The sequence below is a fragment of the Tinamus guttatus genome, unplaced genomic scaffold (assembly GCF_059628265.1).
Source record: "Tinamus guttatus ecotype Peru unplaced genomic scaffold, ASM5962826v1 Tinamus_guttatus_pri_ptg000155l, whole genome shotgun sequence".
Lineage (NCBI taxonomy): Eukaryota > Metazoa > Chordata > Aves > Tinamiformes > Tinamidae > Tinamus > Tinamus guttatus.
The window spans coordinates 4,842,974-4,861,210 of NW_028288689.1; the positions used below are offsets into that span (position 1 = coordinate 4,842,974).

General features: G+C 48.4%; 1 protein-coding gene across 2 annotated transcripts in view; it reads left to right on the forward strand.

The window, feature by feature from the left end:
• TENM2 (teneurin transmembrane protein 2) overlaps positions 1–3,224 on the forward strand; it is a 415,827-nt gene extending 412,603 nt beyond the window's left edge. For both annotated transcript variants that reach the window (XM_088522621.1, XM_088522622.1), the window contains exons 28-29: positions 352–482; positions 1,342–3,224. In XM_088522621.1, the coding sequence (XP_088378747.1) occupies positions 352–482; positions 1,342–2,103 (893 nt within the window). In that variant the 3' untranslated portion in view covers positions 2,104–3,224. The remainder of the gene's footprint in view (positions 1–351; positions 483–1,341) is intronic.
• The last annotated feature ends 15,013 nt before the right edge of the window (positions 3,225–18,237 follow it).

Sequence of the window (18,237 nt, forward strand, 5' to 3'; positions counted from 1 at the left end):
AAAGAGCCATTTGCAATGTAGTCTGTGGGTTGCACTAGCACCATCAGAAGGTGTCAAGAGATGGGACGAGTATTACATGCAGTAAAACGTGTTGGTAACCCATATGCCATAATGGAAAAATTATTACCCCCGTGAAAGGGGGGATATATCCCCAGTTAACTATTCAGGATGAATTTAAAGCGGTACTTTTGCTTTGCTGTGGAATACTACTACTACAAGTCTGTAAACTGCTGCACTGTGATTTAAATTAAAAGCTAATTGAAATTAAGGAGGTAGAAGATGTTTTTTCTATATGTTATATATGTGTTACACACTTTGCTTCTGACTTGCCTGATTACTTCTCATTTTTAGATGTCAAAAGCTGGTTGGTGATGTTTGGATTTCAGCTCAGCAACATTATTCCTGGTTTCCCCAGAGCAAAAATGTACTTCGTGTCACCACCATATGAGTTGTCTGAGAGTCAAGCATGTGAAAACGGACAGGTAGGCAGTTGGAGTTATTTTATTGGCAAATTTGAGAGTCACTCTGCAGCTCAAAATATTGGTTCTTTGGCAGTAACAGTACAAAGATGCATATTTATTTCCATGTAAAATGGAAGTGAGTATAGCTAGATTTTATACTAATGAACATATGCCAGTTTTGCCAGCCCTCGTTGTTACTGTAATTACAGTGTCATTAGTTTGTCTTTTATTGAGTTCTGCCCTGATTAACAAGTTGTAACTTGATTAACTTGATTAACAATAGCAAAAGGAAACTTCACAGTGTAATTTATCATCTGTTGTACCTATGGTAACGTAATCCCTGTAACATGTGTATTACAATAAATTTAGGTTCACACTTGTTCTATTAAGAATGGTTTTACTCCTTACCCTGTAGAGAAAATAAACTTATTTTTTGATTGGAATTTTTTCATAATTAGAAGATTTGGTTTGACATCTTTTAATAAATTGGTCCTGTTTGCTGTAGATGCTGATTCAAATTGTGGTAGACTTGGGTCTTGGCTATTCTTTTAATGGATAGTACCTAAATAGCTAATTGAGATGTGTGGTGTGTATATATGTGTGTGTGTGTGTGTGTGTGTATATATATATATATATATGCTATAAAGGTGATTTTTGAGAACATAAAAAACAGCTGATGCTATCAATAGCAAAATAATTTGCCAAATGATCTTTTTCCCTGATTCTGAGCACAATATGGTGCATGGCTAATAGCTGAGAGTGGTGGCTCTGTAGCTTAGCTCCCCCTGCATGGCTTTCCTCTGGAAAGCAAAGCACAGATTAGCACTGCTCTCAGAGCCCCACTGAAAATACTGATTCAGTCTTTGTTTCTCTTTTTCAGCTCATTACAGGAGTTCAGCAGACAACAGAAAGACACAATCAAGCATTCATGGCTCTTGAGGGACAGGTCATATCTAAGAGATTACATGCCAGCATTAGAGAAAAGGCAGGCCACTGGTTTGCGACAACCACTCCCATTATCGGGAAAGGAATCATGTTTGCTGTGAAGGAAGGCCGTGTAACCACCGGCGTTTCCAGCATAGCCGCAGAGGACAGCAGGAAAGTTGCCTCGGTCCTTAACGGTGCTCACTACCTGGAAAAAATGCACTACAGCATCAAGGGCAAGGACACCCATTACTTCGTCAAGATCGGCTCAGCTGACAGCGACCTCGTCACCCTCGCCATGACCAGCGGGCGGAAGGTGCTGGACAGCGGCGTCAACGTGACCGTTTCCCAGCCCACGCTGCTCGTCAACGGCAGGACTCGAAGGTTTACCAACATCGAATTCCAGCACGCCACCCTGCTGCTCAACATCCGCTACGGCCTCACGCCGGACACGCTGGACGAGGAGAAGGCGCGAGTGCTGGACCAGGCTCGGCAGCGCGCGCTGGGCGCCGCCTGGGCCAAGGAGCAGCAGAAGGCGCGGGATGGCAGAGAGGGCAGCCGCGTGTGGACAGACGGAGAGAAGCAGCAGCTTCTGAACACGGGAAGGGTTCAAGGTTACGAGGGATATTATGTCCTGCCCGTGGAGCAGTACCCAGAGCTAGCAGACAGTAGCAGCAACATCCAGTTTTTAAGACAGAATGAAATGGGAAAGAGGTAACAAATTAACCTGCTGTCATCCTTTGCTGGATGAATCAGTAGTCTCAACTGTTATCTCCTCTCCTAAGGAGATGAAGACCTAAATGGGGGCACTAGGCTGAGCTACTTTGGGATAGTAAGTGGCAAAAAGCTCATATTTTTTGAGTTAAATGCTACTGTTCAAGTGATTAAAAACCACATCCTGAAGTGGACTAAAGCCAGACTGAAAACTTCTAAGTATACAAATTCAAAAGTACCCCTGAAATATTACCCACTTGTTCTGGGTCTAAAGAAAAATAAAACGAAGGCCTCATATTGTATTACCTCACTCCATTCACACGTGAGCAAACTAAGAAATCCAAGTGGGCCACTTTCACTAACCAGCTGATGAAACACAAATGATTCAGACTGCTTGTTTGATAAATATCCAAGAGGTTTTCATTTAAAGCAAAATACAGGTGCATTTAAAACATGACTTTGGGGTGATTTGTGTGTAGCAACTGGAGGAAAACGAGAATGCAAGTGAGAGCGCACTGGAAATAATAAAGCAAAATATATTTAAAAATGACAAAACCGCACTTGCACTCCAACCCTCCATTTGTCTGGCCTGAAGTTTAACTTATTCAAAGAGGGCAGAGTGTAAAGTTACATTCGAAACGGTGGCTATAAATCACTACAAATAAATTTCATACTCTGTTTGTCTTTGAAGATTTCCATTGTGGACAGTATAACACAGTTACAGGGTGTAGTCTGTTTAGATTCAGTAGTTTGTTGGTATCAGTTCCAGTAGAGCTGTGGGCATTGTGTTACACTATTGCAAATGGGCACCACGTCAGATCACCCTGTACATACATCAGCCAGAAGGCACAATCACTGTTTCAGATTTAAAAATTATTAGTGTGTTTGTTTGGTCGAGAAACTGAGACAATCACATGACAGTCACCACAAAAAAAGAAAAAAAAAAAGTCTAATAAGAACTTTGGTACAAGAACTTTTTTGTAATATACATGTATGAATTGTTCATTGAGTTTTTATATTAATTTTAATTTGCTGCTAAGCAAAGACTAGAGACAGGCAAAGATAATTTATGGCAAAGTGTTTAAATTGTTTATACATAAATAAAGTCTCTAAAACTCCTGTGAATTACTTGTCTTCTATTGTGAAATCTTTTACATATGAAAGAAATAGGCTCTGTGTGTCTGTCATGTGCAACGTGCAGCGTGCCGCACGCGGAGGAGCTGCCCCGTGGTGACGGCACGGATTCTGCAGAGGGCTCCTCCGCCCCGCTGGGTGAGCCAAGGCCCTGCGACCATCGCACAAACACTGGTACCTGCTGGGGGCAAAGCCCACCCTGCACCCAGAGCTGCCCCCCAGGCGAGCAGCCCTTAAACTGTCCTCTTGCAATCTGGCAGTTAGTTTAATGGTGCTAAAGTGCAACCCAAGCAGTCTGCAAATGCAGTAGCGCTATTTTAAATAGCATGTGGGAAGAGGTGCTGTGAGCCAGAAAGGCTCCATGCGGTCCGTCTGCCTTGTGAGACACTTTGTGCTGCCACATGTGAAGATTGGAGGTAAGATCAAAGACGCTCTCCTAAGCAGCAGTTGCTCCTGGTGATGTTAAAAGGGGATCATCCATCACACAGCGCCCTGCTGCTTTAAACTCATTTAAAGCTGTATTCGGGGAGCTCTCAATTTTGAGTTTTGCTTTGGGACTGCAAGTGACGTTTTCAGTGATTCATGATACGGCCAGAGATGCTCATGGAGGATCTGGGTGCCAAGAGGCACGTGGGCCCCTCTGAGGCGGAGCGGGCTGGCGCGGCGGCGCCCCGTGTCCGGATGGAGCCCTGGCTGGCCAGCACCGCCGTGGGGTTATGTGCTGGGATTTGTAGTGCTGCAGCTCGAGCAGGCTGGTGTTTGCAAGGGAAACCTCTCAAAGATTGAAGTTAAGCATCGGGCAGGAGTTCATGAAGCTTAATTTGTGGCATGGTTTTCTTTCCAAAGGCATAAAGCCTGAAATCACAAGGTAGGCTACTTATCCCAGCTTGCCCTGGAATCACCCTCGCTCTGTGCTTTTCAGGTCATTTTTTTAGAACAAAATTTCCGTGCAATTGAGAGGGTTGAGCGGAGAACTCTCTGCAGGCAGGGACTCTGCACAGTCCTGTGTGTCCTTCATCCATCTACTAGTCTCCAAGAGCTTAAATTCTTCAGAATTGGAGACTGTGCTACTTCGCTCCATCCCTATTATATGCAAATATTTAATATATAATTTATATATGAACCATTAGGGGCAAAAGGAAATGTATTTGAACTGAAAGAAGAGCACCATTTTTCAAGTTAATTCCTATGGGAGGAGAACTGATTCACAGAAGATGGCCTCGGGACTAGCCTCTTTCACCAGCTTCTTTGCAACTAACACACAGATTAACGGAGGTGTATATACAACTAATATGTACCTGATCCCGTGTTTTAAATACAACTTCTGCAAGTGGTACACAAGTCATGTGAGCTAAACAAATACTGAGCAGACACCATTTATCCCGTTCTGTGTGTAGTTTCCAAAGCGTATGTGTGATTTAGCACAGGGCCCATGGAAATGCCATCATGTTTCGATCCGTAACGGTAACACTAAGTTATTCGTGTCCTTCTAGTAACAGCAGGCAGTCAGCCCTGCCGCCACCTCACTCCTCAGTCACCCCCTCATGTGAATTCCAGGCTCTGATGGGGGCTGCAGCCACCCGCTGCCATCAGCGCCGACCCGCGGCCTGCCCTGTTCCCCACGGCCGTGGCTGGACACGCACGTCCCCCGCCTGCCCTTCTCCACATGTCCAGCTGCTTCTAATGCCCCGGGGTGGTGCCACAAGAAGAGACGAGGAAGGGCCAAGGTCTGTCCTTGACACAACAGAGACACAGGTCCCTTCTCTGGCCTCCAAGCAAGGAGGAGAGGCAGCTTTCGGGCCTCCTCTGGAATTACTGTGTTTGCAGTGATGACAAAGATTTATTGTTAACCCTGGGGGAGTGGGATGGGTTTGGAAGCCTGCCCCAAGCTCCCTGCTGAGGGCCAGGAGTTTGTCTGCATTAAACCCTGGAGGGCTGCCACTTGTGTCCAGCCATGCCATGGGCCAGTGGACAACACCTGATCTCAGGAACACAAATATTAAAGACAAGGCCTCGTGTTCTTACAAATCACACATTTTAATCCTGAAGACAAGATTTTATACAGCTTTTTTTTTACAAGGAGTTGAGTGTAGACGTCCAGAGGCAGCTTTGTGGGAGCAGCTATGGGGTTTCACCTGCCCGATGTGGAGTGTAGGCAGCAACTTGACTTTAGCAAAGACGAGGCAAGGAAGAGGCAAAGCCCCTACTCCTGTCACCTCCAGTGGTGGGAAACCCCCAAACATTTCTGTCAGCAAGGAAAGTGTCTTTGCAAGCCCTTCAGCTTCACCCCACCTCGTGCAGGCTTCATACACACAAGCTTTGCTTTGTTCAAACCTTAGTTACTGCAAGCAGGGATGTGAAACCCACCAGGTCTGCAGTCCTGCTCCCCTCACCTCAGCTGCACCGCACTGCACAGACCACGGGGCCAGCGGGGAGACGAGGACAGTGTCACCGGCCACCACGTGCAGCTGCCGAGCAGCAGCGATTGATGCACTGCAGAGCACCAAGGTATCCGGGGAGAGCGCAGCTCCCCTGCCACCCTCAGCCCATGGAAAATGATCCCGGTTTGGCTCTACCAGGTGGCTGCTGCAGGAAGAGGAGGTCGGTGGGAAGCTCTTTAAAACACATACACAAGGACTTGCTTGTTTAAGGCCATAATAAACTAGCACTTCTCTGTCTCTCTTCTTTGCAATGCATAAGCAGCATTTGTCTAATAAATACAGTTTTAATCAACACTTGAGCATGACTGAGAGCGGTGGCATGGCCAGTGCTGTAGCCAGTGCCCTGCTTTGAAGGGGCCTCTGCCCTGTGCTGGGAAAATCCTTTCCTTAGTCCCTTGGTTGGGATTGACAGATGTGGTGCTGCTTTGGCCAGCACAGCGGTGCTGGGTGGATGGGGAGCCACGTCCGGGAAGCGTGGGCAGGGATGAGCACCACCAGGTGGGATAAGCTGCTCCCGGGTACTGAGCAACTAGGATGATTCATCAGTGTGGAACCAGCAGCTCAGACACATTCACACCACGCTTGGCACCATGTTTTACAGCACACTTAGTGCTCAGCTCCTATGAGACCACCCCGAGCTGTGTCCTGGTGGAGGGAGGCAGCGGGCGGGCTCTGGGGGCGCGCGGAGGGGCGGCTGTAGGTTCCTGGCTGCCGCACGCAGGCACTGGGCGCAGCGCAGGCACCAGGGCCATGCCAGGGAGCGCGGGGCAGCGCCTCGCACCGCTCCGTGTCTGCCGCCCCGGCAGACCTGGCCTCACGCCCCTCTGGGCAGGGGCTAGTGGGCCCCTTCCCACCAGAGCCCTGCGGGACCTCACAGCGGCTGCGGGGGAGACGGCAGCAGCTGCTGGGGGCCTGGGGGCTGAGCTGGGAAGCACTCGCTGATGAGGTCAGAGCCCTGCAGCCCCCACAAGAAAAGCTGGGGAGTGGGTCCCGCTGCCACCCAACAGCTCCCAGGGGGGCTCTGTGGCCACCCCAACGGCTCCTGCTGGCCATAGGCCGCTGTTCAGGCCCCGCGGTGCTCAGTGCCACCCGGCCTTGTCCAGGCTCCGGCGCTCACGTTGGTGCCCTGGGCGCAGGGCAGCGGCTCCAGCGTCTGCTCCGGGGCAGAGCCAGGCCCTACCACAAGGCGCGCACGGACTGTCACGCGTTAGCGCTGCCCCGGCCTCCGGCCCTTTGCGCTGGCTGTGTTACAGTTTAGCTGCCGCTTAGGTTTTGCCTGTTCTGGGTTTTAAGTCAGGCTTCATCTGTGAAGCTTCTGAGGCTGGAAGAAAACAAACCCAAATAACTAATAAAAAGTGGAAAGCCACAGAAGCACCAGGGGAGAGCGGCGTGCACCAGCTTCCAGCGAGATACAAGCGAACGCCACCAACTTATAAATCCTCAACAAATCGGCTTTACAAAGGCAGTGGCAGCTAAGCCATGCTGAGTACAGAAGGGGGCAGATCGCGTACGGTTATGCAGTCTGCAGCACTGCTATTGGAGAAACAGTATTTATGGAAGTTTTACATCTTTAGATAACAGCTACTGGCAGGTTTTAGTCTAGTTTCGTAATTGCATGTAACATGAAAAAAAAATCTGCCAGTAATTGCACTGGCTTTACTATTGCCTTGTCTCGTAAAAACAGCCCTTGCCTTTGCTGTAAATAGACTCATATACAGCTTTTATTAACTTAAGAAATCAAGCAAACTGAAGGAAAATATTAACAGACATTAATGTCATAAAGCAGTAATGTAATGACGTGGTTATAATGGTCAGTATGACTCAATGGTCATTTTTTTATTTATTTTTTTAATGTGTCAAAAAATTCACCCTACAACATAATATACCATCTGGAGGCTGTATTGATCTTTTTGAACATATTCCTGTCTTAATTCCTTGGGTTTTGCCCAGGTGGGAAGGCAGGTTGTTAATAAGGAGATTTTTTTTTTTAACCACCTGCAGGAGGACTGGCTCACTATTAAGAGGAGAGCGGTGCCAGGGGGAGCTGGCCCAGGGGCTGCAGGGCCTCGTGGTGTCAGCTGTGAGCCCCTCTGTGTATCACCTCAGGCTGGGCCCTGTGGCAGCCTGTCCCTCCCTGCAGGTCCGTAAGGAGCAGGCCAAGCTCCTGCTCAGGGATTTTTGGAAGGAGAGGGTTCAGCAGCCCCATGAAGCCGCTTGGAGAACCTCTGTGGACCTTCCTGCATGCATCACCTGGTTTTATTACATGCTCCATCAGGGTTAGTCCTGAAAGGGGTGTTGGGCACGAGTATCATGTCATTTATATGTCAAACAGTTCCATTGATTGGAAAGGATTTATACAGCTAGACCAAGGTTTGTGTATAACTAAGGTCCTATTCTTTGAGCACTTGCACTGCAAACGGCCCTGGATACACAGCCTGGCTGCTTTCAGAATACTTTCAACAAGCACTTGCCAGCTGCCAGTATTTACTGCTAATAAGCAATTAAAATCTGTCTTCAAGGCAGTCTCACAGCAGTTCCTGGGTCAGAGCTGTTGCCATGTTAAGGGAAAAACATGGAGGAAACTCAGCCTTCAATCCTGTGGGCAAAGCAATCCTGCCCTTTCCGATGTCCTGTTGAGATGAGCTTTCCCCGTGGGGTTTCTAGAATATAAAAATGGCTCCTGTTATTAGTATCATTTCCAAAGAAGGTTTGGGTCATGCTAAGTGTGGGAAAGAAGTTAAACACATTAAATTAATTTTGTTTGTAATGAAACTGTGAATCACAGATTCAAGGAAATAACATGAGCCTGGGGAGAGAGGCCTTGGCTGACGAGGCTCTCTGATACCTGCCCCAAGGAGGTGCGAAGCCTGGGGACAGACCTAGCAGGTGAGGTAGTTCAGGGCTTTGTTCTGCAAATTCTCTTTGCTTTGGGGATGCACTAGGAACCAGCAAACTAAGAGTCACAGAGCTCTGGAATCTCATTCCTGGTGCTGCTTTTCTATAGGATCTGTAAGTCATCATTAAAAAGCAAATCTGTCAAGAGCTAGTTAGCTGTTTCTCTGTAAATCTGATATATGTGGCACTGTGCAAGGACTTGCCTCTGCTCTTCCACACTTGCAAGCTCCTTATGCTAAGAAGTTGCTCTGCACTGAAGCGGTGGAGAGTTTGGAAGTGCTGAGCAAGCCTGCAGAGCCCGGGTATTCCCAGCGCTCCTTGACTGCCGCACTCGGCTGCGCAGCATCGCCTGGGGCGGGAGACACGGGATGGAGCGGCACAAAACGAGGGAGAGGAGACGTCTGAGGGGAGAAGCAGGCACCATGTGGGGGCAGAACTGCTGCAACACCCTTCACGCTGACCCCCTTGTGCCAGCCGGGGCAGGGGCAGCAGGGCTGCTTTCCTGGCCGCTGGCACAAGCCCTGCTGGGTCCCTGGGGGTGGCAGAGGGGCTGTGCGGCCGTGTCTGATGCATCTTATGAGGGTCTTGGGTCTGATGAGCAGGAGGGGCAGCGGAGTGTCCCCATGCAGCTCCTGCAACAAGAAGGGCCTGCCCCAAGGGTGTCAGGCAGCTACAAGCCTCAGCGGCAGCATCTTAAGTGCTGCAAGGGTAAGGTGCGCATTAACAGACTCCACATCAGCAATGGAGCACAAGTCGTTACTACCCGCAGGAGGCAGGTATATACTGTGCTATATACTGTGATACCTTCTATGTCCCTTAGCGCTCAGGGAAGGACGAGGCCTCAGCTGCAGGTCGTTACTAGGCTGGGTCAGGGCCCGTGTTTCCCTCTGATGCTCTTGCAGGAGGAGGAGAGGTGAAAGCCCCTGCCAAGGGCTGCTGTGCACACCGCGGCTCTCCTCATCACCGTGTCACTTCATTCCTTCTTTTTTTTTCTTCCTTCTCCATCTGTGACCTAAACAAGGACGAGTTACTTGTGAAACAAGGTAATCTGAGATAAGTGAGTAACAGAGTAGTGAGTCACTAGATTTTTTTTTTTTTTTTGGCCTATGCCAGGGTTAAAACCTGCTTCTTTTGGCAACTGTGCCACCTACCGATTCACGCTGCCATTGCCATGCCATGGGGACTCGCCGCACGGGAAAGGGCTGCTCTCTCCGGGGGTTTGCCAGTTAGATGAAAAGTAATAAATGATGCAAATGATCCGGAAGTGCCTTATTAAACAGACCTGCCATGCGAATCATAATTGTTGTGACATCTTCTGACGGGCCGTGCAGGAGCCCGGGCAGCTCCCGCGTGTTTTGCACGCTTGCGAGGAAGTTAATTACCTGCGGGTCCCAGCCTGCTCTACATGCTTGTTTCAATTCACTTTGCTGTCATATTCCTCAGGTGTCTGCGTGACTTCGTGCTTGGCTTAGAGTGCTCCCGAGGATGGTTAGCACTGGTGTTCTGGGGACTCCCAAATATTGCTGTCAGACCATCTGGGCTGTTTTTTTTCCAGGTTAACATATGATATGGGTTAAGTCTCACTAATTCTTCGGTGCATACTGGTTTATATGAATGTTGCTTTGCAAATTTGATTGCCAAAAGTGTTTAATGCACTGTCTCTGCTTCCCCTAGCTTCACTTGTAGAAAGTAAATGCTGATGTTCATGTGGTCACAAACCTTTTTTTGATTAAGAACTAGTCTCTTGTTTGGTACTAAGGCCCTCTTGAGATTGCAGGTGGATTGATAGCAAGGCTGCTGATAGCGCTTAGTGCTGCATTACAGTTCAGATGGGGGGAAGAGTAGAGGCTATAAAGCAGCTTTTGATTGCTAAAGCATGTAGTAAGTGTTCCTTAGAGTCCCAGTGACTTGTTAAGTGTTTTCCAAGTGAAACTAAGCTGCTCTAAAAGGGCATTTGTTTCTTTATTGTCTCTAATTTGCGTAGTAAAAGAGGTGTTTTGTGTTTGTTTTAGGATTTTGCTACAGCAAGTTGTTGGGCCATTGCATCGCAGACAGCAGTGGCTGCTCTCTGTCTGCTTCCTCACTCCGGAGGGCCACCAAGATGAGTTTATCCAGCAATAACCCCGCCGCTCCGCTGCTGTCCAGCACCTTCCACGTCCTGCCCGCTGGAGTGTCAGCTGTGCTTATGTTGTGGTGCAGGTAACAGCTTCAAATCATCAGCACCTGAACATCCGATTCCAATTAAAGCTGGAATAAAACAGACTGCTTGTGAGCAAATGGATATGAAGTAGGTGGGAAGGGAAAGACTTGCAGAACTTGTCTCTTAAACACTGGTCTGTCACAGCACTCTGCCCTTAGCCGGTACAACTGACTTCATCTTTGCCATTGGGACCAGTCGTCCCTGAGGGCAGTGGTACTCTCAGGCTCTGCTCCTGTTTTTTGTAGCAGGAAAAATGATGGATTGTAGGGGGCTGCCGAGGTCTCTTGCACCTCTGCTGTGCACAGGGTCAGCTGCTGGGGCTGTGGCCACCCTCTTATGCCATCCTGTCCCTGGATGACCTGACCCTGCCACGTCCCCTCCTGAGGAAAGATCCCCCGAAGCCATTGCCTTGTCACATTGCTATCAGGAAGGGTTTGGCTCTTTTATCTTTGAATCCCCCTTCTCCCCCCTCCAAATAGCTAAGTGTAGTAGATAAAGTATTTGTTTATAGCAAATACAGTGATCTCAAGCAAGTCAGCTGCCTCTTTATGTAAAAACATAGACAGGTGGTTTATTAAATATCTGTGGCAGTTGCACTTCCCTGCAGCTGCGCACACATTCATGGAAGACGGGTGCGCTCTGACAGGGCTCCGGAGCAAGTGCCTTCGATCCTGTGGCTCAGTGATGCCAACTTGCATCCAGCAATGGTCTTGCTGGATGCAGAGGCTGCACTTTTAGCACCCCGGGGTGCCACGAGCACGGGGGCGTGCGCTGGCCCTGCGCGGAGCAGAGCCGGCAGCGAGGGATCCCGCGTCCTTTCACGATGCATTTCTGCTGACGGATCTCCCACCGGAGAAGCTGTTTGTTAACTGGTGGTGGGAGACAGAAGAAAGATATCGGACTCACAGTTATTAGAGCGCAGCTGTTTGTTACTCCAGTGGTATCAAATCAGCAGGAACAGAAAATATCACATCCATGAGGCTAGAAATATAATGCACGGGGATACCTTTTATTCCCTTTTCATCTAGATGAAGCACATGTAGCCATCTCAGAAGTTCAACAACATGTGCATGACCCAACTCTGGAGGTGTTTGGGTAGCATGTTTTAACATGGCTTGAGAGTGAGACTTGATGTGTTTTTGCAGCTCAAGAGCTAACATCTGGATCAATATATATGGATGTGTTTCTTTTCACAAACCCAAGCAAGCCATGGCTCTTGCCCTCTTGCACAAAGCTGAAGCCCGTTGTCAGTGAGGAAGCTGAGGATCCTTCTCTTTTGACTAAAGTCTCAGGAGGACCCGAGACCTTTTGGGAGCTGCGCTCATCTGCACTGCACTCCTGCACATTCCCCACTGTCTTCTGAGTTACACTAGCTGTGTCTTCCTACTGAGTGAAACCTATACGAATTTGTAGTTGACCTCTGTGGTTTTGGGGAGGGGGGAACGGGGCACATAAGCCCTTTTGTCATTAATGTGAAAATTAACATTTTTTCAGGCCAGAAATATGCGTTATTCTGGCAGCTATATAGTTGGCAAGCTGACAAACAACAAGGATAAACTTGCTTATGGGAGAAGTCTTCTCACTTCTGAGCAAATAAGAAGCTGATAGCAATTGCAGTTGATGCCAAATCAATTGCCTCTTCTGCCGTATATGTTCCCCATGACAGGTTGATGGGAAGTTTTAAAGTCTTGTATGGATTTTTTTTAGCCTAGTTTTCTTTTTTAACAGTGGGTAACTGACTGTTTGGACCAATTACCACTAGAGTCATCAGCATAATAACTGTTGACTCTTGAGGACAGCTCTGGCCGCTGAGGTTGCTAAGTATCTCCTTTAAATAACACAGGTTTGGAGCGTAGCCGGAGGGATCCAGGGGGTGGGGACAGCATCTGGGGGCGGCTGGTGTTCGGCAGGACAGCCAGTGCTGTGGGAGCTCTGCAGATGTCTCACGCCACAACCCGAGACTTGATGTGGTAAGAGAGAAGCTCTAGTTTAAGTAAAAGTCCCTATTCCATTTAGTTTAGATAACCCCTGGCATTACAAAGCCTAAAGCTCATGTTCAGCATCTTATCCTGCATTTAAGAGGCATCCCTGCATAAAGGGAACACACGAGGCCAGATCTTTCCAGCCATCTGGAAGAAAGATGGCAGTTCAGCACCTCCTGTGGACAGACAAAGGTCTACTAAAACAGCAGGTTGTCTTCAAAAATTCCTGATTTGTTTTTGGATGGATAGACTGGTGATATCACAGCGCCTGGAGGTCAGAGCTAGGAATTTATTCCCTCTCCACAGACTTGTTTGCCAAAAGATAACAATCTTCAGCGCAGGTGTACAAAGTGCCAGCGATGGCAAAGGTGACACACAGCAAACAGCCGAGTGACATGCACATGCCAGCCCCAACCGCCCGGGAATTGCCAGGAATGGCCTGGCTGCAGGTGTGCTCCCAAGGATCGCATTCCCGGTGCTCACCAGGAGGGTGGTTTTGGAACTGCCTTTGGGAGCAAATCATCACAAGAGAGGGGGGTCATCCTGGTGTGGGGGACAGGCCTGGGTGCTTGTTTCCATGTAAATATTTACTGGTGATTTGGGAGAGCCCTGATTCAGCAGTGCCTCAGGACTCCAGACCTTGTTATCTTGCCCTGCTTCATAAATAACTCTGTGCAACTTAGCCCAGACATAAATTTACTTGGTATTTGTGACCTTAGTTTTTTCTTTTTTTTTTTTCTTTATTAGCATCAATCCTTCTCAGATGATGAAAGCTCCTGGATGACCCTCTTTCTAGGGGACTTTCCCACAGAAATACCATAGGTATGTGTGCCTAGTCCCGGCTGAAATTTTTCATGTGATATGCCGAAGTACTTGAACAAAAGAGGGGCAAGATATTATTTCCGACCTGGGAAGGAGCTGTTCAAATGCAGCTGTAGTCCAAACACCGCCTGGCTTTGCTAGCCTGCGAGTTTCTGTGCCCTGTCCTGTTGTGTGAGTAGCTCAAGGCGCAGAGGCTGGGGAAGGTCCGAGTCCTACGGACTTGGTGTTGTCAGCGCGCTCTTCACAAGGTTTAGTGGTTGAGGGTTCTTACACCTGTAGCTCACACATGGATCTCTTGCCTTTACTTTTCAGTTTTGTCTTAGCTGCTGTGTGACATATCTTGACTTTTTCTTTTTTTATCCTCTGAGTTCAGCTAAATTAATAATTTATTACTTAATAGTAATGAGAGTGGAGGGTTCTACTCAAGTTTTTCATGTGTAGGATAGCATTAACCAATGCACTGTGGCTAGTAGTGCCTTTGATGATGAGCAGCATGCCAAGGTAAGCTAAAATTCAGCATTAGAAGCAAATCACAAATAGCTACTTTGAGCCTCTCTTAAAAGAAGACTGAATTCAACTTTATTCAGGTTCATCAATTTATACAGGCCTTATATCTTTCCCCGCTTGCTTTCTAACTGCACTTTTAACATTTTATTTATTTTATTATCACTGTGCATTGTGCTTTCTCTTTTCCATGCTAGCCCAGGACCTTTTCTGGCACCCCAGGGAAGCAAAACGTAGGCCGCTGCACTGGTCCCGTTGAACAGCCACCTTGCAGGACAAACACGAGACCTTTCCTTATTACTTATATCTCATCTAGGATACACTACACCCTGTGTGAGGAGCCCATTGTGCTGCATGTTGGCAAGTACAGAACAAGACGACAGATGCTTTGTCTCAAACAATAGGTGCCTACAGACAGATGGGGAGTGCAGGGCAATACTCAAACAATACTGGCCAAAGCAATGGGCCGACACTGCCGGTGTCAACGTTTTTCTTTTTGAAGGCCTCCAGCAAAGAGGTGTTTTAAGGAGTAGTTTAAAAGAAAACAATGGAGCGACTTTGCTAGTGTTTACAGAAAGTTCCTTTCACGCCGCAAGTGGAAAGTGAGCCAGCCCTGCGTGCTCTTCCCTGCCTGCCTGGCGGGCACCTCTGCTCTTCTTCACAGCTTGGAAATTGCCTTTGGAAGCGTGAAGGCTTTCGGGTACTTGCAAAATAAAACATTCTGCTTTTGAAAACCTGACTTGTGCCTTTTTTTTTCTTTTTTTTTTAATGCAGCTTGGGAATGGGAGAAAATAAAAAGGGGAGAGAGGATAAATTTTGGAAGGAGGGAGAAGCGGAAGACTTTCTAGGAGAATAAAACACCCCTCCAGGTAATGTTTGCATCAAGGAGATGAATCCCTGAGAGTTGAAGAAAGGGATTGTACTCTGGCAATTAAACCCATTTTTCTTCCTGTTTCTGCTTGGGCACTTGAATAAACCTTTTTGGAATTAGGAGACTGATATAATCTTCTAGCAACTTTTAATGCTCATGTTCTTGATTGTACTCAATTAAGAACAAAGCTTTAAGTGTTAAGTATAAAAATGCAGACTTCTGGATGTGTTAGGAATTTTTAAGCTGTTTTGAGAGGCACACTGCCACCAGAAAGGGCTGCTGTTGGGGAACACCTGGTGAGAGGGCTGGTCGCAGCCACCGCCAAGCCAGGCGGCTGGCTGTGCGCAGCAGGCGCAGCCCTACGGAGAGCCCGAGCCCAGGCAGAAACGCTCCTGCAGAGTTTGTTCTTGGCTCTGTTCTTCAGTTTCACTGAGGCAAGAGCAGAGCTGGGGCTCCTACCTGCCCTTTATTTGCTCCTGGGAAAACAATCACCTGTTTGTTTATTGCTTTACAGCTCAAACAGACTCTGATAACACTGAATTCTTGTGTTATGAGTCTAATGGTAAAAGGCAGTAAGTGACCACACACACATTCCTGATTGCATTCATCATTTCATGCGGTTTCAGGGGAGATTTTTTTTTTCACATTGGAAAAAAAACAATGTATGGAAAAATAACATCTTTCAAAGGGAGTCAGAGAAAGCTGCAAATATTTAGCCAGTTATTTATTAAAAAAGAGAGAGAGAGAAATAAGTCTTAAAAATCACATGGTTACTTCATAAACAATGATACCTGCTTATTCAAATATCCTTTCTTTTATCCATATCCTTTCTGAAATGCTGGAAAGAAAAAAAGAACTGCAAAATAAACATGCCTTCTGGACATACCTCTGGGCTTTAATGGAAGTCTGCAATACAAGAACACAAAAATACACGTTAATTTCTTTTCAGCTTTTTTTTTTTCTTTCTAGTTTTCTTTTGCAAAGTTTTAAAACATTACTTCTTGCTGGTTTTTTTTTTCTGTTGTAACAGTTCCCCCTTTTGAGTTTCCTAAGTGTCTTGCTAAGTGTTTTACAAAGAGAGAAGCACCATTATCCATAACATTAAAAGGAATGAACGGAAAATGATGAGCTGAAGAGACCAGCCCTTGTGTCCCTAGAAATTTGCCCCAGATGCTGGGTGCAGGCGTACGCTGATCCCAGAAGCAAGCTTCATTTCTAACGGCAGTCACAAGCTTTATATAGCACTGTGAGCACAAAGGAGGATCATTTCTTAGCATCTTTCTTGTGTTTATTTTTCCTCTACAGCCCCTTGGGGTTCAATATTTCCCTGTGAAGCTTCCTGTTTCCAATTCTCCACGTTCCTCTTCCACCCCAGTGCAAAGTCCCCACTCTGTTCTGCCCTTTCAATGCAGGGAGGGAGCAGCAAAGGTCTTGCTTTTTCCTCATGCCATTGGAAAGCTGCAATCAGCTCAAAGGGCCACTAAAGTAAAGGTGCTCCTCAGCCTCTGGTCCCTTGGAGGACAGGAGGCTCCTTGTCTCTGTCACTGGTGCTCCCCGGGACACATGTTGTATCTTAAGAAAGTTGAACTTCTTATGCACTTTAATCCTATTAGTTCATGGCCTGATTACGAGCACTGTGTGGACCATTACTCTGATATCTTCTCATGGGCAACCTGCTCCGGTCTTTAGGATTATCTAAATTCTGGGACAAAAGACCAGTGAGGCACCCACTCTTCCTACCCTCCTGGTAGCCATGTGAGCTGAGCCCACCCAGGTACTGACTGCAACTGGGTCACAGCGCCTGGTGCAGCACAGACACCCTTAGTCACCTGTTGGCTTATGACTTATACTTCAGACTTTCTTGTTTACCCGTAATTTCTTTTTATAATCCTGCCTTGTGGTGATGATCATGAGATCATCATACAGGTCCAGTAGCAAAGAGCTTTCACTCCTGAAAATTTACCCTCAATGAAAGCCAAAAAGTCATTAACATCATAAACATATGAGTAGTTTCAGCTGTGTTGACTATTCACCAGTTTTTGGCATAACATCTCTGTTCCCTGTGGTTATGGTCTCCATGAGTGGGGTTTCCCTCTCTCTGCTCTTGCGCAACTGGGACCCAGTACCTGGCTCTTCCTGAGGCGAAAAGGAGCCAAAGCTGATAGACATAGTAGATGATAAAAACAAAATGAAACAACAACAACAAAAAAGGACCCAAACAAGACCTCGAAGTCCTTTTCTTTCTGCTAAGCAGAGTTATTGATGTACATAATGTGTGTTCAAACGGCTGCAATAGGCTTTACTTTCTCAGAGAGTTTCACAAGCTGGGGGCTTTATGAAGAAGTTTAGTTGTTTAGCTCTTCATCTGTATTCCTCTTTCTCGGTTTTCCGTAGGATTGCCTCATCGCTGTGACAAGGGTTATAGTATGCAATCTGTGGATATCTGTGTGTGTTGCCATACAAAAGTTAGCAGCTTGGACATGCTCTTTAAACCCAGCACTGGGGACGCAGTTGCTGGATTGTGCGCGTGTGCTTACAGCCGTTCTTATGAGGTGCTTGTGCCACGTTTCCACGCCTGCCCTGGCAGGCCAGACATGCTGTGCCCAGCAGCGTGGTCCGGGTCAGGACGCGGCTGACGGGGCGGCTCTGCCCCAGCCAGGCTGCAGCTGGCAGCCAGTGAGCCGCCTCACGGCTGCAGGGACAAACATGGTGACCCTCTCCACCCTCCCCGAAACACGTGTTTTGGTGGCAGTGGCTACGGCCCCGCACCCGTTGGTGGCTGTTAGGGACCCTTAGCAGCCGTTGGTAGCCGTCAGCGGCCGTTGGTGGCCGATGGTGGCCGTTGGTGGCCGATGGTGGCCGTTGGTGACCGTTGACGCCCCCCGAGCCGCCCCGCCCCCGCGGCAGGTGCAGTGCCCACCCCCCCCCCCGCGCGGCGAGGGGCGGTGCCGCCTTGGGGGCGGCGCTATTACGTGCATTACAGCAGCACCTGGGCGGGGTCACGGTGTGTGCGGGGGGCGGCGCTATTACGTCCATTACAGCAGCACCTGGGCGGGCGGCGCCTTTAAGAACCGGGGTCCGCACCCCCCCCCCCCCCCCCCCCCCCGCCGCCGCCGCCGCCGCCTTCCCGCCGGGGCGGAACCGGGGCCGCCGCGCAGGAAATGGAGGCGTGAGGGGCCGCCCCGCCCCGCGCTGCGTCCCGCCCCGCTCCGCCCGCGGCGGCGGCACGTGAGGCTGCCCGGCGGCCGCGCCGCGAGGAGGCGGCAGCGCGGCCCTGCCCCGGGGCGGC